The sequence below is a fragment of the Phaethon lepturus genome, unplaced genomic scaffold (genome assembly GCF_000687285.1).
Source record: "Phaethon lepturus isolate BGI_N335 unplaced genomic scaffold, ASM68728v1 scaffold37259, whole genome shotgun sequence".
Lineage (NCBI taxonomy): Eukaryota > Metazoa > Chordata > Aves > Phaethontiformes > Phaethontidae > Phaethon > Phaethon lepturus.
The window spans coordinates 13527-38038 of NW_010562002.1; the positions used below are offsets into that span (position 1 = coordinate 13527).

The 24512-nt window shown below is 40.0% G+C and overlaps 1 protein-coding gene across 1 annotated transcript in view; it reads left to right on the forward strand.

Annotated features, from left to right (window-relative positions):
• Nucleotides 1–325: 325 nt before the first annotated feature.
• Nucleotides 326–24512, forward strand: part of LOC104626275 (disks large-associated protein 2) — a gene marked incomplete at its 5' end in the record, with an annotated part of 29643 nt that continues 5456 nt past the window's right edge. Inside the window, 4 exons of the mRNA XM_010294154.1 lie at nucleotides 326–679; nucleotides 12030–12115; nucleotides 13336–13751; nucleotides 22116–22207. Coding sequence (XP_010292456.1) covers nucleotides 326–679; nucleotides 12030–12115; nucleotides 13336–13751; nucleotides 22116–22207 — 948 coding nt within the window. The remainder of the gene's footprint in view (nucleotides 680–12029; nucleotides 12116–13335; nucleotides 13752–22115; nucleotides 22208–24512) is intronic.

Sequence of the window (24512 nt, forward strand, 5' to 3'; positions counted from 1 at the left end):
ACCAGCGTGTACCTACCCAGCACAAGTCTTAAGACACACAAATCCTCGCTAACTCTCTCTCATTTTCACCATAATCTGGAACTCCCATTGCCAGCCCTTGCCCCCTCGTTGGAACAGGATGTTGCTGTGGGTACCCATATGGCTCTGAGAGACACTTTCAACTAATAGTGAGGTTCACAAAGAGCACTATGTTGCACCATCTTTATTTTTAAGTAGCATAATCGTAATGTTAAGGTGGTTTCTGCTGAGAAGTTTCCGTCAGATTAATCTTGATTTATGTTTTTCTTTTTTTCTTTTTTCTTTTTTTTTTTTTTTAATTCTTTCCACAGCTGTAACTTACACAAGTTACAAAAAAACACCGCCGCCGGTACCCCCTCGTACCACTTCCAAGCCACTGATCTCAGTCACGGCACAGAGCAGCACAGAATCCACCCAGGACGCATACCACGACAGCCGGACTCAGAGGGTTTCCCCGTGGCCGCAGGATGGGCGAGGGATGTACAACTCCACCGACAGCTTGGACAGTAACAAGGCCATGAATCTCGCCTTGGAGACGGCGGCTGCGCAGCGCCACGCATCCGAGAGCCAGAGCACCTCGATACGAACCAGCGACAAGGCCATTTTAGTGACGAAAGCCGAGGAGTTTCTTAAGAGTCGGCGTTCCTCTATAGGGATCCAGGTAGCCTCTCATTAACACCCGTTCTGTGACGAAGTGCTCGCCTGCTTTCTGTAAATAGCGTAGAATGGCTCATTCACCTCCGCCGGCTCTAACAGCCTAACAAACAGCCCCAGGCTGCCTAGCGTTAATTGTAATTCACATCACGGCAACGCGGCTGCGCAGCGACGTCTTCGGCTAATGTGCAGTACCTGGAAGAAAATGAATGAATAAATCTCTAGGGAGGGTACCTGTCATTAACACTTGGTATGAAAATTATACTGCAGAGCTACAGGTGAACAGCGTGTTCATCTCCTTCCCTCCATGAATTCACAGTCCTTTTTATAGAATTACGCCAGCTTTAAAATGCTTGACTGTATTTTTTTTCATTATCTTTCTCTTTTGACCTTGGAAAATGTGTAGTGCTGCTGGATCTTCAAGTTATTCTACCTAAAAAGAGACACCCCCCTCCCCGCCCTTACTGTTAGTTGCGCTGGGGAGAAGGTACCAAGGAAGAGAAAGAAATGTGCTGGTGTACATACAGAATAATTACAGATGGCAAATAATGGAATAATGTTAATAAGCATAGTCTTTGAGCATTCTTCCATTTGTCTACCAAAAATATGGAATATTTATTTCACTTGACAAAATGTCTGTCAGGCTGTGGAAACCTCAGTTGCGTTATATTGTTTCAGGTGAATGAAATAAGACTATTCCAAATGCAAATTCTGAACACTATTCCTTCTACTAAATGGAAATCAGTATAGATAACAACGGTCATTTGTTTAAATCTCTAGGAAATACCAAGTAGTAATAAAAATCAGAAAGCTGAACTTGCAGAGAATGCTAAGTCCTTTGAGACACGGGAGTAGAGCAAAAATTAGGCTTCTGCTCTGCTGTTACTTAGACACGTATATAATTTTAAGTATGTGAATATTCTCTTTTACATCACTAGGCTCACATCTGTGCTTAAAAATCTCTACTTTTGCCAGATCAGCTACAGAGGAAATGCCATGCATTTTGGCATAGTTACAGGTATTGTGGAGACAGCAACACAGATCTTGAGAAGTTAATAGTCCATGTAACAAAGCCCAGTGAGTGACTGTTCATCTGCTAGGAAGCATACTATTTTCTTTAAAAAGTAGTAATTCCATTTCCATTAATTTCAAAATACAATCAGAGAAAAGTATTTGGGTTGAGCATGTCACAGCTACTGATTGAACTTGTCTGTTTAACATCTTAGTGTGGTATAATTTTGCTGTTCCACCACGAATTACACTAATAGGAAGGCATAGGCTTTGCCAGCAAGCTGCTTGTCCATTTCTTGACATAAAAGTATTTGCTTCTGCTTCTTTAGATGCAGAAGAGTAAAATCCAATTTAGCAGAAACGGTAGACTATTCAGATGGCTACTTTTCAGATGTTTTACCAAGGAATTAGTGTATCCTAAGTTGTTCAGAGAAGGGGCTTAAGCAGATAAGAGTGAAAAGCTCAAAGGAGCAGCAAGTAATTTTTGGTACCTTTTAGCCCCTAACCTAAAAACTTATTCTTCAGAAAGAAGTAGTATCTAGTGTTGTTCTTATCTCTTCTTTACAGCAGCAGTGCACAGTGGTATTTAACAGTGTTGGTGGGTGTCTTGCTTCAGTCAGTCCTGGTATTTCAGCAATTAATTCTGAAACTTTGATTACATCACTCAATCCTGTTCCTTACTGCAGGTGATGACCACTGCTTTTCACTGGGCTCTGACCCTTCTTGGTGTGTGGTGTGTTTAATAATACATGCTTATAATCCTCAAAAACATCTGTGCAATGATTTCCATGGAGGCAGCGGATCTTCTGTAGCAACTTATCCTCTGACGCTTGGCCCATAATTCTGGTCCTCAGGTGCCCGCACTGAAAAAGGCAAATATTGTTTGCAACAGCAGGTCTTGGAGGGATGAGCTCTTTGCTGTCTTTTGAGAAGTACAAACTGCTTGGTTGTACCATTTGGCATTAGATAAGGTTAAAATTGCAAAATCACCCTCAAACCTGTAGCATTTCCAAGCAGAAAATGCATTTTGTTGTATTTCTGTTGCCAGGTTTGTAAGGAATAAAAACACTGGGTAGAATACTCTTATTGCAAAGTACATAAATAGTAATTTATGCTCCCAAAATACAGTTGAAGTATTTAATTTCTTTTAGACTTCTGCATCAAAGCACCTTAGAAAAGGATATTTTTTATTTGCATATTTCCTTGATTGACTAAATTACTTGTTTTCTCATTTGCATGCCATGCCAGGGTAATGCATTGAATTTGCATTTATTTGCATTAGTTAATTTGCTATCAGGATGGTTAATTTGTGCCTTTTTTAACATTTCTTTCCTTTAACACATTGGTGTGAGAATGCTTGCCAATGGAGAGTCACACAGGAACAGAGAGGCACAAAGATAAAGACCAGGGATGCCTCTACATGGGGAACTGCTATGGACCCAGCCTAGGGCTCCCATGTCTTTGGCATATATGATTTCTGTAGTGTACATGTAATGAATAGAAAAGTCCTTTTAGAAAGTCCTGACACAGTAGGTGCGTGCCGTCAGACTGGTATTCACGTGCACAGGGAGCCCAAGCTCCTACGGGAGCATTGGACTTACTGTGAAGATCAGTAGCACCCCGTCTGCAAGGACGGAGAACAGCACAGGTATGGTAACCCACCTCACGGTGTGCTAGTGCTACCCCAGATGGGAATTTTGAACAAAAAAGCTCCAGAAACAAAGCTTTTCCAGAAAATAGCTGTTGGCTTTTTGTTTTTCACTGCCGTATTTAAATCGAGACGAATATTGTCAGACATGTCAGTAGGGACTGGAAAAAAAATGTCGATTCCTAAATCCAGACGAATTGCAAAAAAATGAATCTGGGATTAAAAATTTAGTCAGCATTCTTAAGAATATATATAGAACAAAGAATAAAACTCCAATAATAGTAGTAGCTATAGTCTTCATACATGTCTTCAATCATGACAGCAGAAGACTAATCAAAGCATTTAAATTAAAATGGAGGGTAGAGATTGTCTAGAGTAAAATAACCACTAAGTCAAGAAGAAGGTTATTGCTAATATATTTTCAGGGATTTTCCTTGCTCTTTTGCACACCCTTATATATATGTTAATGTTTAACATTCAAAAGCGGCTCTAGTTACAAACCATTTCATATTAAAAGCATTTTGATTGTAAAATATATGAGAAAACACATGAAGAAATTACTCCTTATTTCAAAATGTGCAGTCCTTTGTTTCTTCTCTATTTAAAAGACATCAAAGCTTCTCAAAATTACCAGAAGCCCCGGAAGTAGATGAGATGGAAAACGATCTTGTAAGTGTGGAGGATGATTCATGATGGTATTTTTGGAGATGAGCACTAATTGTAGCGTAGAGAATGGACTCTGTCATCTTCATTTATCGTCAGGAGATCACGCTTCAAAATACGTAGGTTTTCTTTTAATCTCCAGAATCTTCATTAAACAAATGGTTCTTATAAATCAAAAGCTGTATTCAGGAGGATTAGTGCCATAACTTGCCTGCCTAATTTTTTGTGTCAAAAGGGGATCTTCTGCATAATATTTTTATATATATATTTAATGAAATTATTAACACTGGATGGTAAAAACTTTGTTCAAGAAACCCTGCAGTGTCAAACTGGAATTTCCCTCTAAGGCAAAGCATTTTGTACTCACATGGCATCCTTACTTGGATGAGCATCTACATTTTCTTTGTACCGCTTAGGTTATACCATCCTTGTCAGTGCTCTACTTCAGTGTACATACAGCAATCAACAGAAATATTCGCATCGATTACACCAGTCTTTGGATCATAAATGATCCGAAGTTTTAGAGGCAAGCATTGTTCATTCTCCTCCTAAAATCACTGTCAGACTGTGCTTTTGTAAGAGAAGTGCGTGAAGTCCTTGGCCTGCAGAAGGCAGTGGAAGTTTTGGTAGCACTTCCATGGCACAGCGGATACAACCTGGCTTTCGGAGCCGACATTGACCCACACAATGAGAGACGGAGAGACTTGGGTCAGAATCCACAGGCTTAGCCGGTTAGCAGCGTCCCCAGCCAGTAGCTGCATGTTGGCCTCCTCACTTGTCAAAAAGCAGTTGGAACTGTAGTTAAAACAAAGCTATGGTTATTTTAAAACCATCTAATTTTTCACTCCTTTCACAAATTACTGTTGCTCGTTTTCTTAACTGACATCTGACATAATGAAACGTTCAAAGTGGGGAAGACACAGATTGCTGCCTTGCAGGATATTTGTTGGTTCAGAACGAGTTGCCACTTAGCATTAAATGCACCAAAAAAAGTTACGAGCAACCACTGCTGTGTGCATTATTTTGTTGTTACTATCTCATATTAGCTTGACACTAATCCCATTTCTGAAGTCTGGCCTGCATTTTTAGCAAAAAGTGCTTTCTTAAAAGACTAGTGGAAGTTTTCAACCCATTGTAGGATATTTTTGTGGTAATTAGCACTAACTGTGCCATGCGACGTATTTGAGTCGTCCAGACATTCTGCTGGGAAGCAGTGGAGTAGCAAAATGGAGCCCTGTGGTGAGGCACAAAAAATCACTCAAGCGTGAAAGTCTAGGTTTAATTTGGTGGGTTTCTAAAAATTGTTCTGAAGGAGTATATGTTTTTTGCCTGATAAAATTATTCCATCACTTAAGGAAAGCAGTAGCAGTTAGTACTTCAGTTTTATTTGAAGTATTTTTCCTACTTTGAAGTCACTGCATACAAATGAGATCTCCCTGTACCTAAGAACGGTTATCTGCTTTCACAATTACATGTACTTGATCTAGTGCCAAATGTAGTGTTTTCTTCCCTTTTTTACTCTTGTTACCACCAAGAAGCCTATGCAAGAGAGGAAAGGTGGATTATTTCCCTTCCTGTGCATCGAGAGATTGTTTATTAAATTCTAATTATAGAACAAATCGGTTACAGCAGTGAAAACCCATTGAGGGCAGTGAAGTTGCATGGGGAGAGATAATGTGGCCTCAAGGACTCTTATTACTGCTGCTTATGAGAGAGAAGCGAAAGACACAACCAGGTTAAAATCTGTTTTCTTATGCATTGAATACATTAACTTCAAGCATCCCTTAGAGACAGCATGTATAGAAGCTTACACTGGAGTTTTCAGGACACTAAAATGTTATGTTGCAGTGTTCATGTTTAAGAGAAGAATAATACGTTAATACAGAAATAAAGGTCACTTTTAAGTAGTTAAAATTATCAGCTAAAAAACCTTAGTAGATACTTTGAAGGAATAATTTAGTCAGTTCATGCCTCCTTTTCCAGAATGAGTGCCTATAAAAAAACAAGACTGATTATAACAAGCAAGTTATTTGCAATAGTGATTCACAGTTATTAAAATAATTTTGTGTTAGTATAATTTACTTGTGGATCACTTATTACCGAGTCAGTGCCAGTATCCGATACTTAGTTTTCAAATTTTGAGCTGGCTTGGTCAGCAGTGACTGATCACAGAGGATTCATAGCATCGTCTGCTCCTTGTATTGGCAGCAAAAAATGCGGAGGGGAGTGTTATGCCTTTGTGAAAGGTAAGACAATTAAGATGGAAATAATGTCAAAATGCTCCATGACGTCTACTATTAATATTATAAGCCTTACGGGCATAGTACAAGCCCATAGAACAAATGTTTTCATGGCATAAAGTGCCAAATCTTTAAAGATGTTTTAGTTCTTTCTTTGCAAGGAGAGAGGAAGGTGACCTGCTCTGTTAGATCTACTCCTCTTCTTTCTGCTTTTGGTCAGTGTCTGGCCATTTTTTTGTTTCCTCTTCTGTGTGAGACCCCCTCATCATCAGACAGACATGCAATTTGTCACATTTTTTTGCTTTACTGAGATTGTGGGATGATTTGCAAATATTAAGGCTTTTCGAACCCATGCAAGTATTAAAACAATAATGAATCATAGAGAATAACAACAGATTGATTAAGAATTATTTGAGGAGCTGCACAAACAAACCAAATGTAATACTTCTTCTCTGCTCATTTGAATCTAGCCTGGCCAATCTGATTAAATCTAAAGAGTTTCCTGCTGTCCTCTAGCAGCAGTCTTTATAATATCTGTTATTCAGAAATGCAATTTTATTTGTTCATTTTGTTCTTTGTGAGTACAAATTATTTTTTTATTTCCCACTTTTATTTCTGTTGGCATTTGCCTCCATTTTCCAGATTTTTTTTGTTGGTTGTTAAAATATTTGCAATCCTAGATTGCGCACACACACACAAAATTGGCATTCTCCTGCTGTTACAAGGCACAGCGAGGAAATGAAAGTATTAAAATATGAAGGCAATCATCAGGTCATTTAGTCAGTTGTCAGCTTTGGCAAGCTGGAGGGAAGGATAATTTGGCAAGAGTTTATATTTAGAGGTAACTAATGTCATTTTTATTTTGATACACAGGCCATCATTATCCTGATAATTTTGTTTTGAACAAAATTTTAGAGCAGATTACTTCATTTATGCCTGTAAATTGTAGATGTCAATCACATATTAGGCAAATTATTCAGGATATACTTCTGAGTGAAATACCAATAAGAAAGCACTTGAAAACAGGTAGATGAAAAAGACACTTTCTCAATGTGTTGCAAAAATGAAAAGATACCAGCCCATCCAAAATATAAAAGGGAAATCTGCCTCCACACATCAGAAGCAGAGTTCAAAAGAAGACATGCTATCTGTTGCTAAACCAAACAATGCAGTTGGCAAAAATAGATATGCTTTTGATACGCAATATGGAAGAAAAGTGTGTGTTGCCAGTCTGCCTACTTTGTTCCAGCAACATCAATTGGCCAAACTGATGTTGTCTGTAGGAACCTTTCCTTGTTTATATCTTTAGACCATCATCTTTCCAACAGCACTACGTCTGAGCTGCTGAGACAAATATCTTGCTAGAAGATCTTGCCTTCTTGTTCCTATCGCAACAGGCCCTGCTAAAAAGTCTGTCCCCATCTTTCTTATAAAGTTTCCCCTTTAAGTACTGGAAGGCTGCAATAAGGTCCCCCTGGAGCCTTCTCTTGTCCAGGCTGAACAACCCCAACTCTCTCAGCCTGTCCTCACAGGAGAGGTGTTCCATCCCTCTGACCCTTTTTTTGGTCCTTCTCTGGGCCCGCTCCAACAGGTCCGTGTCTTTCCTGTGCTGAGGGCTCCACAGCTGGATGCAGGACTGCAGGTGGGATCTCACCAGAGCAGAGCAGAGGGGCAGAATCACCTCCCTTGTCCTGCTGGCCATTCTTCTTTTGATGCAGCCCAGGATGTATTGGCTCATATTACCTGCTCATATTCAGTTTTTCACCCACCAATACCCCCAAGTCCTTCTCCACACTCAATCCATTCCTCACCCAGCCTGCATCCATGTTTGGGATTGCCCCAACCCAGGTGTAAGACCCTGCACTTGGCCTTGTTGAACTTCATGAGGTTCACACAGGCCCACCTCTCTAGCCCATTCATTTCCTCTAGAGTATCAGCCGCATGACTCAGCTTGGTGACATCTGCAAACTTGAGGGTGCACTCAGTGCCACTGCCCATGTCCCCAACAAAGATTTTAAATAACACTGGTGCTAATATGGACCCCTGAGGGACACCACTCATCACTGGTCTCCACCTGGACATTGAGCCGCGCTCTTTTGAGTGCAACCATCCAGCCAATTCCATATGCATTGAGTCCAGCCACTAAATCCATGTCTCTCCATTTTAGAGACAAGGATGTTGTGTGGGACAGTATCAAATGCTTTGCAAAAGTCCAGGTAGATGACATCAGTCACTCTTCCCATATCCACCAATGCTGTAGCCCCATCATAGCAAGCCACTAATTTTGTCAAGCAAGATTTGCCCTTAGTGAAGCCATGCTGGCTGTCCAACACAGCTGTGGTCCACAGCAATCCAGGTGTACTGACTTCATCATGCCACCAGCATCAGCTGGTGTGAAGAAGCCTCAAGAACCCTGACAGAATCAATGACACTTTCCATGCCATTCAATATCAGTTATGCTGTGACTGTCCTTTACACTGTCATTAGACCTTGTTAAGAAGCACTGCCATGTGAGGCTGTGCACAAAGACCCAGTCTCTTTTCTAACCTTTGACTAACTGGTCATGGCACTTTGACATTTTTCTTCTGCTTCTGTAAGGAGAGAGATGCAACCTCAAAATCACGCTAACTACCTATTGTCCATAAAGTCCAGGTTGGCAGTTTTGTCCAGTGTACTTCAAACTTCTGAGGCAGGAGATATAAAAGGAAAACCCTGTTCCCTGTGTCACTGCCCTGAGAAGTTTTACTCTCATCACTGGGACACTGTGAAGTTAGAGCCTTCTTGCATAGTAACCTTCCACTGTGTTCACTTTGAACACATACTCTGCAGAAAATTCATCCTCTGCTTTCTGTCACAGCCAGCACTTTGTTTCCATGACTTAGGAAACAAAGTTCTCAGACCTTCATGCATCCTCTTGGAGAATGCACAAAACTGAATGTTCCCATAACCTGACATCAACACTACCAGATGTCTGACTATCTTTGCTAAGTCTGTATGGCCACAATGAAATCTGCTAATATTCCCTAGTAATTACCTGTTTCCTGCCTGTTCACTACTAAGATGACAGACTGGAAATGCTCAGGAGATCAGATTTCCTATATCACTATCACCTACTTTAATAACCATTGCATCTTCTAAACATAGGAAGAAAACTTGATTTTTGAGATCATGGTCTTAAGCATCCCTCCAGTATCACTTTCCAAACTGCCAAGTGCTTTCTGTTCTTTAATAACAGAAATTACAGTCTCCCTTGTCACTCTCCTCCTCTAATAAGTGCTTTACAGTGACTCTATCTGAGATCAAGATAACTATTCTGGCTTTTTCACAGGTGTTACATGATGCATCAGATATGGTTTGGAAGGCCATGGTCTCTGCAACTTTAACAAGAACTTCGAGTCTTCTTATCTCCAGAAGGAGACAGAATCCCTGGTTGAAAACATGTTCTTTGACAGTGCTATTTATTGTCGTTCAAACTCAACAAGTTCCCAAATTATGTGTTTTAACTCAGACTGACTCTGGTTGCTTTGGGGATGAAGTTCAATACCATAGCTTTTAGCAACAGTTTAGACTTCCTGACCACTCCAGATGTTGCTATGGATTTCAACATCAAAAGGCTTCCTCCAGAAAATGTTTCCCCACCTTGGACATCATCTTCCTGCTAGCACTCATACAGGCGCACCCAAGAGCCACACCCTAAGCATTTGGTGCTATCTGCTCTTATTGACAACCTACCATCTTGTCTCCCTTTGAAAATAAGTTGACTCCACTCTTCAAAACATGTCTATGCATATTTGACTGAGCTCTCATCACTGTAGTCAAGGCTGCAAGTGTAACTTGCCTTTCTGCTCCCTCCTAACAGGTTAGATGAGTATCTCATTCTTGACCCAGTTAATTAATTTCTGCTCACCTGTCTCTAATGAAGATGTTTTCTATGCAGCTTTTCTCACATCCCTGAAAGGGCTAGGTGAGTGCCCAGTCCCTTGCTTAGATTTGAACTTATTATTCAAGACTCTTTTGGACACTTCTATGCTATAAATAAGAGTGCCTTTCGTGATAGATATCTCTTGCGCTAAAAAACTGGACATTATGGCAATAGGTTCTACTTATTCATGAGAGGACGACCCTCTAAGTACAGCTTAAGCTTCTCACTCATGTTGGAGCCAAGACCAACCTCAACTAGGAAAGAAGCTTGCCTGTTTTTTGCTTGATTATTGTGGGTTTTTTTTCCCCAAGCTGCTTACCTCTGTGGTTTAGGCTTTTTTTCACTGCCAACGTCAAGAGGGACCTTTCTTTTTATACTGACAACACCAAATCTTGGAGACTGTTACCAAGTCTGGTATCTCAGTTCTCTCAATGCACTGCCCATCCAAGTGAATATAGCCATGCAACTGCCAAGGTGGAAACAGACAACAGCATGCACTTTTCCCTAGACCTCATGCAGAATAAACTGAATTGCTAGGAAATGTGTCGTTCCCTGACAGTTGCCAAACTGATATCCAGAGCTTTTGGCAAACCTGTGCCTGATGCTACACTGTACAGTCCAAGCATGCTGTTAGCATTTGCTAGAGGGTTCCTGCACTAGCTGTTTTCATGAACATCTCCAAGTCACAGGTAAATATGAACGTGTACTGATTACTGGCTGGAATTCCCTTCCATGTGTATGTACATGTTGCTGCGGCTCGACGATGGAAAGAGAAGTTACCAGCAACTGGCTTCTTCAAGAAGTATAGTCCACATGTACATTCACTTCCCACTCTCCTTCCCCATTCTGTCTGCACTTTTCCAGAAACCTGGTGGGTTTGGGACTGTGCAGCTGAGAGACAGCTGCAATGTCCATTGGGGTCCTTCCAGAGGTGCCTGTGACTGCCGCAAGGGGAAGTTATCTTGTCTTCATCATAGGATTTACTCTTTGAATTCACACACGGAGTGTGCATGTTGCAAAACTGGTTGATTATATGATTTTTTTAATTTAACACTGAGAATACCATTCAAAAGGAGAAGTCGGTTCTACTCTTTTTCTTTTTTCCTGACTCCCCCTTGATTCAGTATAATTTGCACACTGCAGCACTCGCTATGCCTGTGTCAAAGACTTGGGGGTGGGGTGGTGATGGGGAGTGTTATATAAAATCCCACAGAAACTTGCAAAAGCAATGTGGTCTCAGTTATGAAGAAAACTCTACTGCTAATAAATTTCGGTAAGTGTATTTCAGATAGGAATACTATAAAAAGTGCATAAATTACTTGCTTGATATAACATTTTCAGAACCACATTATTAAAAAAGGTGAGATACAGCATTCTGCTGTATCCCTCCTGTCCTTTAAATGGTTCTATATTTGTCAACGCAGTTGTCGATGAAATTTCATTGCAGCATTTCCTTTTATCACTTGCAAGTTTATCAGGCTCCTTGAGATTTTATTTTCTTTTGTAAATCAAGGACTATAATGAGACTGGTTTATAATAATATAAAACAGGGCTATCCTGTGAATTCCTCATTCTAAGAACAGCTCTTCCAGACCAAGCTTGCTCCCTGCTTCCACTGAACTGAGTAATTGCATCTGTTTAGGTCTGAAATAGGGAATTACACAGCAGAACAGGAATACTTGTGCAAAGCCTTATAAAACACAGCACCAAAACACTGATACCAGGCTGAATACCTATTTAATTTATTTTAGTGTGCTAGGTGTTTCTTAGCAGTAAGAGAGGAAATATATAATTAGTTTTGAATGAGTGCAGGTAAAAATAGCGCTGAGTTGTCGGTGCTCACTCTGCAGATGTATCTTTTGTCTTGAATTAGGTGGAAACAGCAACTGATTCAGATACGGAAAGCAGAGGCCTACGGGAATACCACTCTGTTGGAGTACAAGTGGAAGATGAAAAACGGTAATTCAAGCATGTACAAAAATCTGTAGTCTTTCATAACACAACGCACATTTGTAAACAGAGTACATCTGGCAAGTGCTGCCCCAAAATAATTCACAAAGCCAAATTTCGTATATGCATGCTGGTCATTTGGTAAAATTTGTAGGGATTACTTAGCAGTTGCTTAATACTTAGTTAACTTTCCAGTTTTTAATTGGAGGAAGGAAGTGAAGGATTTAAATTAAAGTAGTAGATTAATATAATTTCATTATTGGCAGAACAAATACAAAGAGGTCTATATTGGAATACTCTTACAATACGACACCTCATGCTGATCCAGGCTTTCCCAGTCCACCCAGGGGGATATAATGGTTAGGACATAACCCATGGAACCTTTATCCTAAACTAGAATCAACTTTTACACTTGTTCAGTCCTGCTTTAGCTTTGTAAAACTGCTGGCCAATGCACTAACCCCAGGTTAACCCTGGCAGGCACTGCCTGTTAAGTACTGGACTGGGGCCATTATCTCGTTTCATGGCAGCTGTCAGACAGTAGCTGGCTGCTAATTGCCTTTTACCACCATTGACGAGAAGTAATGAAACAATAGGCTCAGATGTGAAAATACTTCACAAATAATCTTTGCTTCTCTATCTAACTCTTTAACATAAACCTTTTCTAAAATGTCATCATTCGGTGGCATAACATAATAGAAAATCAGCATTTAATGGCCATCCTATAAGGCAAGTAAAAAATATCAGTCTTAAACCTGCTGCTACTATTTTTCTTTTATTAAAGGATTCTCAACAGTCCTGACTTAACAGATGTTCAGATTTTGTCTAATTACAATTCTTAATATTTGAATTTTTTTTATACATCTACTTTACAGACCTCTATCAAGACTTGTAATCCTGCAGTTCTGCTAGTTAGTTCCAGTTCATTTAGTAATGATACACAGTATTTTGTAGTATGAGAGTAAATCAATATTTGCTTCCAGAGATAATTTAAATTATTTTCTTTTGTATCTTTGCTCAGATCAATGATGCCACTACGCATTTTCGTTTTCCTCTCTGTTGTCACTCACAGTCTTATTTTAGTGAGATGTGCACAAAGGAAAAATACTTAACATAAAGTCCAAAGAGAAAACCAGAATCCATTCACTGAAACACTATTCTGTGCCTCTGCATAATCACATATGTATTTATATCTCTTAATCTCTTTTCTTTTCTCCCTCTTCACGAAGACACGGACGATTCAAGCGCTCAAACAGTGTAACAGCAGCTGTCCAGGCTGACCTGGAACTGGAGGGCTTTCCAGGACACATCACCATGGAGGACAAGGGACTTCAGTTTGGCTCGTCGTTCCAGCAGCACTCAGAGCCCAGCACACCCACCCAATACAGCGCAGTGAGAACTGTACGGACACAGGGACTCTTCAGTTACAGAGAAGATTATAGGACCCCAGTTGACACCTCAAACCTTCCACCACCAGAACCCTGGCTAGACCCAGCCATTGAGACAGTAGAGACTGGTCGAATGTCTCCGTGTCGACGGGATGGATCTTGGTTTATGAAGTTGCTACACACTGAAACTAAGAGAATGGAAGGATGGTGTAAAGAAATGGAAAGAGAAGCAGAAGAAAATGATCTTTCTGAAGAAAGTAAGAATATTTCAGTATCTCTTCTTATAGATGTCTACTAAAATAAGAAATCTGTTAGGATGAGGTTGCTGTCTGTAGTTTTTCCTTACTCATTTTGTAGTACCAAAGACACCCAACAGAACCACAAGATATAAGAGCCCTGTCCTGCAACTGACTGTGCAAGCTGGCACTTCCCAGGTTTTGTAGAAGTAATGGAGGAGCCAACTGTAGAGTCATCAGAGAATCAAAGTCTGGCATTAGATATTGCTCAAATGGTGCAACAGCTCCATCCACAGCTCCTGCTCTGACACATTCGTCCCACTCACCTCTATGGCTCCAGTGCTTGAGCCTTTGCCAGAGCACACAAGGTGGTCCTACATCAACATTTTTTTATGGTTTTCCTGAAACCTGAGAATTTGCCTCTTATTAATGAACAATCATTTTTTAAATGTCTTCATTCATTTACAGGCAGTTCTGCCTATCATAAAGGGTCTGTTGGAAGAACGGAAAGGAGTCAGCAAGAACAATAGTCCAAGCACTTTTGAGGTTGCAATATGTACTATTAGATAGTTCAGCTGCATTTTCTTATTACAATTTTGTCAAGAATCATTATTATTCTCTCACGTCCTGTGGACACCTTGAAAGGAGTGACGGGATAAAGTGAAAAATAATGTAGACTATTTTGGAACAAGATCCAACCCAGCACTAATGATAGTAATATATCAAAGTGGTCCTAGCACTCAGTAGCCAGCTCCCTGTGATTCCCTCTGAGGTCAATTATCCCTGTTCTTCAGGCTGAGTTTTATAAATATTTCAATCCCTGCCTATCTGAATTATTGTCTCAGCCAAGATTTTCTCAGATCACAAATTAGTTCATGTTAAGTTTTCTTACTAGCATCTTTTCCTGCACTCTCACAAATCTCACCATCACCTCCAAATACTCTTCCCTGATTGTCTTCTCCCCCCCTCATCGGGTTCTTGCTATGATGCACCCTCAGGTCTTGGGCCAGGCCTGCACAGTGACTAAAAGGCCAATTTCTAATTCTTGTGCTGACCTTTTCAAAAGAAATAATGCCTACGTTTTTACCTCATAATTTTTTTATTTTACAGTCATTTCTCCACTGTATTGTGCATAAGTCTGCCAAGTAACAACACAGGATTTGGGGTGGGGGAGAGCATAAAGCTGTTTTTCTTCCTTCAGCTGCCAGTGCTTTCTGGAGTGCAGGTTTTTGTCCTTATTTTCATCATGGCAGGGCTGAGTTGAGAATTTTCCCTTTGCATTGGTACTGCGAAGACATTAATACCCTCCTAGGGGCTGTTGAAGTATGAATAATGAAATATTTTGTTTTGCTTAGCCTGTGTGAGGATTTCCAAGCCTTCTTTCACAATGGATATTTTCTTAATACTTCTTTTTACCGTATAGGTCTTATTTTTCGAACTTCCCAAATCTTTGCACTGCTGAATACAGACATTTCTCTGCTGTCATTAAGCATCCCAAAGCACCTGCTTCCAAGGTTGCCTGTTACTGGTGTGGGGACATCAGTGCTTACGATCTGAAGCAGAAGTTCAAAGAGCAAGACTTTAATCTCCTTGGGAAGAGTAAAATTTTCAGGGACCAAAGGGGAGACACACACAGACCGTTAGCCCCTCTCTTTGCCTAGGAGGCCAGTGAGGGGTCCCCAGGCAGGGGGTGGACTTTTCCTGCCTCCTCCCTCTGCAAGCTCTTCCTCATGCACAGCCCCTAATCAAATCTGCAGCCACATGGGATGAGCCGGGGAAACGTTCTCACGTCGGGACTGCTTGCTCTCTCGGAGACACAGCCCGGCAGCTAGCGGTGTTATCCTCTGGAATATCAAGCTGTGCACCATGTTAGGAAAAGCCGGAGGAGCTGATTTTAGCTGACTACCCGTTCCCAGGTGCAGAACCTCCTCGCTCCCACCATGTGAAGCTGTGCTCTTGCACTCCAGAAACACTCTGAAACACCTTGCTGCACGGGGAAACGGCAATTCGGGAGATAGTTTTCAGTAAACAGTACAGAGGATGTGAAGACAAACTGGACCTCAGTAATTTTTATTAACTTTTAGAGTTAGTGACACCCTTTTAATCTAGCACGTTTCATTTGGAAAACAAAGCGGAATATCAGGATTTTATGTTTCCCCATTTGCAGAGTGACTCTATCATGTAAGAAAAAAGAAAGAGCAATTCCCTGATACAGAGTTACTAAAACACAAATGAGATGGACCCTTGAAATCCCCTTTTTAAATTAATCAAAATGGGTTAATTACTTGTGTTTGAGGAACATTTTGACCTCCCTAATAGGTTAGAGAAATTATTATAGAATATGTATATATAGCGTATGCAAAATCAGATGTTTGTCTTCAGCTCATTGTCAAAAGTGACACCCAGACTTCAGATTTTCCATTTTATGTGACTCATTTCAAGAGATCTTCCTCAAACAATTTCCAAATTACATTATCTTTGAAATGGTATCCCTTCACCTAATATCACTTACATCAAGTAAAAAGAAGTTATCAAAGAATTATTTTCGCCAATGGAATGAGCTTCACAGCATTTTAAAATTTCAGTGTGAACAATTTTTTTCCTGTTGACTCTTTGACACATTTTGTATCCCCACTTTGAGCTATGGAGGTTAAAATGTATGTATCCACAAGAACTAAAGTTTAATGATATCCCAGCGTGAAGTGTATCTTGACATACTTAAGCATTTGGCAGTTCCCTGAAAAAAATGCACACAAATGCGGGAGACAGAAGCAACTAAATGTTTTTCCATCTTCCAGCAGGAGCTACTATTCCCTAAACACTTCACAGCGAAGTTTGCACAGTCAAACTGTCATTGTTAATGTCAAATCATTTATTTTTGGCCTAGGTATATTAGTTGTACCTGAAGACCAAATATAGCTTTGCATCTCCTAGGAGAAGGCTGTCTTTATGATACCATTTCTGTTTTGTTTTAATCATGGGAAGAGTTAAAATAGAACTGCATTTTAGAAAACAGTTTCATTTTTTGTGTTAACACAATAGCCCTGAGATCACAGAAAGCTGTCTGATTGCTTTATTGATTTTCTCTTTCACTGTAGCTTTTCTCCCATAATGTTGTTTTAAGAACTTCACTCATCAGGTCTTAGAAAAGGAGGAGATAATCACTGCAGCAAAAATAACCTCTCTCTCTTTCTTTTCACAGAATTTGTTTATTTGGTCAGTTGCCATGAATTGTATTTTGGAGTCTCTGCAAAGTTCATATATTGTTTGTGGGGGCAGTTGTTTGTGTTCTCATTGTTTATTATAACATACATAGATACAGATATAAAATATTGATGTGGCTGTAACTGTTCCCAGGGTAAGTCATCCGATCGTTTGCACTAGCAGGGTGCCTTCAAGCAAAGAAACGTGTTTCTCAAGGGTGCTGACCGGAGTTTCAGTTTTACACTCCGAAAATTGCATTTGGCTCTTACTGGTGTGTAGGTGATGACAAGAAAAACGCTCTCCGTTGTCAGAAAGCTACTGAAGGCCAGGACTCTGCTGCCCTTGAGCCCCGTGGTGGGAGCAGGGAGACCGGCGCAGGGAGCCCGTGGGGAGCCGCAGCCCCCGCCCGCAGCCTGTGGGCAAGGTCCGGCGGAGGGAAGCGGAAGACGTCCCGGGCTCCTGGATGCCACATGCTTGGCTCATGTAAAAAAGTTAAGATAGGTGAAAAAATATTAACTATAGTATAGTTATAACGCAGAAGAGTTGTTTTGCTGGTAACTTCTGCATCGTGGTTAGGAGCTCTGCTGGCATAGCTACATAGTAAAGTGATTTCTAGGGAGGAAAAAAGGCATTAGGGAGAGTGAGAGCTCAAAATATCACCCTTCTCTCCCCTTACCCCTTCATTCTACGGGTGCTGGATTTTTCCTTGATAATCCTCTGGCTGATATTTCCACAGTACTTGTAAAGGCTTTACTAACACAGCCAAATAGTAACAGAAAACATAGAATTAAATCTCCCATACTTTGAAAAACAAAACAAACAAACAAACAAACAAACCTCACAACCAATTTATTTTAGTATATTCATCAATTAATCATCCATAAAAGCTTTCTTAGGTGTTTGACCAAATATGGGTTATCTTTTAGCCAAAGAGAAATTACTGACATCATAATTTCCTAATGCTTTTCACGAACCTATCCTTCAGGCACTATTGAAATTTACATTTGGAGTGTTGTGAATGACTACAGAATGTCTTAATTGCCCTGAAACGGTCTTTAAAGTCAATAAAAGACAGTACCATAGCGTGGAATCTGAGAATTCCTCCTAGCATTTGTATTGTTCTACTCAAATGTTCTCCTCTTTGAACTCGGCTCCACTGAGGTAAAAAGCAAATTTGCACTGAGTCCCATTGCCCTACCGACCCTCCAGAGCACTGCCAACTGGTAGCTGTGCTGTCCTAAAATATCATCTCACTCTGAACATTATACCTTTATTATTATGCCTACCTGCTGTGTTGATAGTGAGAGAGACATATATTTCTGAAGATTACTAATTTAGCTTTAGAGCTTAGACAAATATCATGCCCTGCTTTGAGTTACGAGAATGAACTAAATGCCAGTTTGAATATTTTTTCCAGGCATATTGTCTCAGATTGTTTGTGGAGCAATTTAATTATGAGTATAGAAAAAAATGGAACAACCAAATGGAATGAAAATTTAAATTAAAACACGTCATTTAAATAAACAGTAATGAATGCCAGAAGCAGATTGATTGTTAGTAGTTTCTCATTGCTGGAGCAGCAGTGGCACAATTAAGCAAAGCTGTTAACCTGTCAAGAATAGAGTTACAGCATCAGACTATAATCTTCGTTTCACCAATATAGATCTGAATTTTCCCCCTCCACCTTTGTGATGTGAAACCATTTTCAATTACAAGATTTTGTAGCATTTCTTAAGCAATACAACACATATATACTACTTGCAATTTTGTAATATGCTTATTGCTGGGGAAAAGACACCATTGTGTTAATTGTACATGTTGTATACAGGCAATTTACACAACCTCTATCCAGGATATAAATCCTGAGTCTGCTTCTTCTGAAGTCATGGTCAGGGCTTTGTATGTCTTCGGAGTAGAAGCCATAGAGGACCACACAACAAAAATGGAGTGCTTCATATGCTTCAGGGAGCAGAATTAAGGTTGTGTGACCCTTTCCTGACATTCAAGTAAATATATCGTTAACTTAATGGAGGGAGGTGTGTGGATTATATGAAAATTATATATATGTATGTGTGTTGGTAGTTTTTATCATCTTTTATTTACAAGCAAAATCTTCTAGGCATCACCAAACATCTAAATCTCTCCAGTCTCTAACATTCATCATTCTTTCATGGAGATAATCAATCTGCACTCATCAGAATAATTCCCCAATGCGTGAAATTAATAACAAGGCTTTGGCTGTCTATTAATATTGTGCTAAAGATTATGAATTGAAGTGTATTAATACTTTAATTTAATTACATCAAAGCAGAGTAGCATGAATATGAGAGATTCTAACTTCTATGTTTTATTACATCTGATGTACTTACTGAAATTGCAATAGAGTTAGTAAATGGTAGGGCTGTAATTATACATGTGTATTCACCACTGTGACTCAGTGACACATGCGAGTGGCCCAGAGCCACCGTCTTACATCCCCGATGACAGATGTGTATCACACCAAAATGCTGTATTGCCGGTGCCTAAGTCTCATCTGGTCTGACTGGGCTTTAAATCACCAACGCTTGTTGACATGATCCTTCAGGATAACGAAGATAAAACAAATGTTTATTTAATACGAGGGCTGGGGTAACTGTGAGATTCACTAGAAAATACCAGTCACATATAGATTCTGTCAAGATCTACATTACTGCAGTAGGACTAAAACTAATGCCCCTTACTCAGGCTATGTGTCTGAGCTATGAACTATAAAATTCAGCAGAGGAAACTAACCCTGAACTTTATTCATTATAAGACAAGCACTACAACCATCAGCCAACAGAACCATCCTCGCTCTCTTTCCGCCCAGCTGAACATAGCATGGAAATAGCGTCAGGTTGGATGGGGCTCTGAGGAACCTGGTCTAGCTGAAGATGTCCCTGCCCATTGCAGGGGGGTTGGACTAAATGGCTTTTAAAGGTCCCTTTCAAGCCAAAGATTCTATGGTTCTATGATTCGATGAATAGGCGATGTCAGGAACCTGCTACAGCACAATTCTGCATCCAGGCAAAAAAGGGACTCTGTCCCCACGCTGGGAGTTTGTCTTATGTCCTGAGCTACAGAGCACCGAGGGGAAAGGATACACAGCTGTTTGTCACTTAAGTCTTTGCCTTTATTAGACATTAGAATTTTTTTCAGAAGACCGAAAGAAACATTTCTTTTTTATTCAGGTGTTTGTATGTTTATTCAGGTTTTAACACCTAAAACGCCACTTTCTATATGCCAATAACTCTGTAGAGGAAAATGAGGGGTTTGGTGGTCAAAAAACCCAAACCAATTAAAATGTTTTATTTCATCTGACCAACAAAACCCCAGTGAACTACTCATGCAGCCCTGAACTACTTAACCCTTTCACAAAAGGGTGCCACACGGGACTGATGAATTATGCATATTGCTGTTTAATTTAGTGTTGTGGCACAGCTTACTGTTTGTCTAACAGAAAATGGAACAGAGTTTGAGAACCACAGCTCCACACATTAACACACGCTTTTAAAGTTAGAGAGTTTGTATGTTTCCACAGAACTGGAGCCTAAAACTTCCAAATTATCTCTTGCTGATTCTTGTGGTTAAGTAGATGATTCACAGGTCTAGAGAAAGCCGAATTAAAATGTAATACCTACTACCAAATACTGTTTTCACATGCCTCTCAGTCCCCTCCTATATTTATTTCTAAATAACAACAAAATGTTAAGCCCTGCCAGAGTTTTATGTTTTCTATATTGCAGGCTGCAAATCCGTTCTGCTGTACTATTGTAGTTTCATTCCACCCTCTACATCCTGTTTCAATTACCAATTTGGTTTTCTCAAACTGAATTAAAAGACGTCAGCGTAATTACTGCCTCACCCCTATCCCTACCTCTCTCTATCTTTACCCTAAACATTATTTAAAGGTCTGGAAATTCTCCAGGTAAAATCAGTCTTCCACTGAAACCCCAGCTTATAATGTTTTTTACAGTGTTGCTTTTTCAGCATCGAGATGGATGTGGAGGAAAGGAAGTGTAGGAGAGGATGTGTAGGAAGGAGGTGTAGGAAGTATATTGCTGCCTACCAAAGTATGGTATTTATCCCAGCTAATGTGGGAGTCCAGGAGGAGTTCGTGTCCTAGGGATAAGCCAGTCCCCTTAGGCACTCCAGTCAACAGAAAGAAAAAGGCGTCTCCAGGAAGAGATTCAGCTCATCTAAAATAAGTGCCTAACGTGGCTGAGTTTCAACTCAGATTACTGATTACAGAGCATCCAGAAATTTTGATTTAGGTGGATGATTCTCGGAAGCAAAGTCAAGTAAAACGAATTTGGTCCCTTTCTCCAGTGCTTACGCACGCCGTAAATGACAAGTACACTGAGAGTGGGGAAAGCCCAACGAACCATGGGGGCTGATCATGATTGAGCAAAGTCCTGCAACATCCGCTTGTGACCCACTTTTTCGGAAGCTCCTGTGCTTAGGACTTTCTGTATTTTCCTGGGTAGGCAACCTGTAACTCCTAATGGGGGTACCAAGACATGTCTCAGAGACGTGATTCCTCTGAGGATCCCATTCTTATGGTAGGAGTATCTTATGTTATAGTTTAATGCGTTAACCTTACCCCCAGAACAGACAGGATAAAGAGTGCTCACTACATCACGCACACAACTGAGTGAAGTCATTTGTGACTGCAGAACCAGAAGATATTATCTAAGGTACATATAAAGCTCCATTTGACATCAAAGGGAACAGGCATTTAACTGGTTCTTGAGGCAAGACTATTTCAACGGCATTCAATTTACATGAGCAAATGTAAATGGGAGTGGTGGTATAATTTACTCAGAAATCTAAGATTGTTCTCAAAAACATATGTATGTATGCCCATTTCAGAAAGCTGTCTATATTCCCTTGTTTTTTTCCTACTTCCTTGAGTAAATACAGTCTTAGCTGTTCTGAGTTATTAATATATCATTTGTTATTGCCAAAGGGTAAGGTGCCAGAGAGCTTTCCTGTATCTCCATCTTTTTCAAAAATACTGTATATATATTATCACAAGCAACAAAACCAAATATTTACTTCCCTTATAAAATAAATTGTAATTTCATCTACATGTTTTTTGAGCTGTATTTTGCCTTTACTGCCAAAAGACATCTATTGGTAATAACCTGTCTGTATACTTAGTCCTAGGTAAGATCCGAAGTGCTGTTGGAAGTGCTCAGCTCCTCATGTCTCAGAAATTCCAGCAATTTTATTGGCTTTGTCAGCAAAATCTGGTAAGTCACCATGTCTGGCCATTCTTGAAGAGCTTAAGGCTACTTATCCATAGATATTCCATAAAACATAACTTTAAATTTTAGAATTTAGTATTTTTATTTCAGAGGCAACAACAAAAATAAGGCTAAAACAAGTGTAGCGTACACAAACAGTAGCACGTCTCACATTTTGTCCTACTGCTCCTTTTTTTTTTTTTAACTAAATCCTTAAGTATGGTGTTAGTACATTTTTTTGTCAAAGCAAACGTAATTTCAGTAATTTCAGTCTGGCTGTGTTTTGTCTTTTCTTTTTTTGATGCCTTTATTAAAGAAAAAAATTACAAGGGAACAGATGCAAGTTTCCTGAGACATAATATTATGGTTTCTTTTTGTAATACCCTAAAATAGTAACTATATTTCTGGTAAGAAAGGAGAAATTTTTCACATTACGGTAAGTGGAGAATAGTAAAATAGCAGAATAGCAGAGAATACGTGATCCAGCTTTCTACCTATGTAAAAGTAGGACTGATCTTGGAAATGGGAATATATATAATGTTCATAAAATTGGGTTTCATAATTTGCGTTGCCAATTATATGTAAGATGTCCTAGGGCTAAAGGAGCAGATGCAGTATATTACTTATGAGAGTTACTGCTATTGTTCTGGAAGTTCATTAGCAAATAATTCAATTCTAAATGTTATCTTCATTAATACGACATCAGCCATCAGTGATACCAACGTTGTGGCATGATGATCCTAATCAATAGAAGAACATAATTCTTTTACCTACAGCTAGTGGTAGAACTTTGAAGAAAGAAAGAACAAACCTTTCTTTGGCTCACTCGAAAATCAAGTGTAACTTTCACCTTTTGACTGCCACTACACCTCACATATTAGAAGTGCTGAATTCTGTTGCATGCATGATGGCAGACATGACCTATATGTCTGGTTAGATACATTTCTTTACTTGTTAGTATTCACCACATAACCTTTTAAGGCAAAACGCTCATTCTGCAGAGACCAACTTGCTACTTTCCAACCATAAAGTTAAACATCCAGAATTCCTGAAACTGCAATCAAATATTACTGAGAAAGTCACGCCAAAAATGACCTACCTTCTGATAGAAATTGATAAGATATATGGTCCTCATTAGGAAAGAATCCAATTACCCACTTCAAAGACACTGTCAAAACAAGAATTTTAATAGCTGTTACAGAACGACAGAGGAAATATGCAAAGTCAGGCAAGCAGGAGGTGACCACGTGTGTGATATCAAATGTATAACCCGTGCTCCCTACCTAGTCACTTGTTTCATAGCGAAAGGAGGAAATCTCCATAAACGCCTAAAAGTTTCTCGCTGCGAATTTCCAAGCACCCTCCATTACCTGATTGATTAAGCTATGCAAACTAAGATTCGGAGGGCCTAACCTCCACTCCACTCCATTTATCTTCAAGTGGGTCCGGCGCTTGTGCTCGAGAGCGTGACCGTAATAACAGGCGCGGCGCCCGCTGAGCGCAGCCGTCCGCCGTTGGAAGCGCGAGCAAGCCGTTACTGCAAAAGCAATAGGAGCACGAGGAGAAATCTACAGCTTCGCAGACAACGTGACCAAAAATCTGGCAAGGTTTTATTTCTCTCCTTCTTATTTGGGTAATAAACCCTTGAACTCCGTCACAGCAGCTTTATCCCACTCTGAAGATTTAGGCTCCGAGTATTCTTCAGCTCCGTTAAATCAGCGATGGGCTCTGCAGAAAGCGGCAACCGCAGAACTGGACTTTTAGCTCGTTCATGTTTTGTGGCTTTTCTTCCTATGCCTAACGATAGAGTTTGTTGTTAAATATTCACTTAGTGCGTATCCACAGCAGGCTTTCCATAGGCTCCTAAGGCAGCATCTCGGAGCCCCACAGGAACGCTGCCAGATAGCAGCCAGTTCGTGCATTCCCCTGCTCAAAAACATCTAGCACTTACAGGGCTACCACGCAGTAGTACTCTAACACTCTTCAACAACAATAAGCATAAATGTAGGACAAAGAACAACAGCGTTTACTTCTGCCAACTCAAAATGCAGCAAGGGTTTAGGAAGAGGAATATACTTAAACTGAAACTGAACCAACAAACTCACCTATCGCCTATGGACTTTTTCTAAAGGGTCATAAGAACTTCAAGGGACACATTTGGTTATGCTCTGGGTTAAGATCTCTTACGAAAGACTCTCACGGTAAATTCATAAAAATGTAAGCTTCGATGAAGCATTTTTTTTTTTTAAAGAATCTGGCTGGCTATCTCCTACAGCCTGTTGTTCCCACTGTCTGCTAGGAAAAAAAAAAG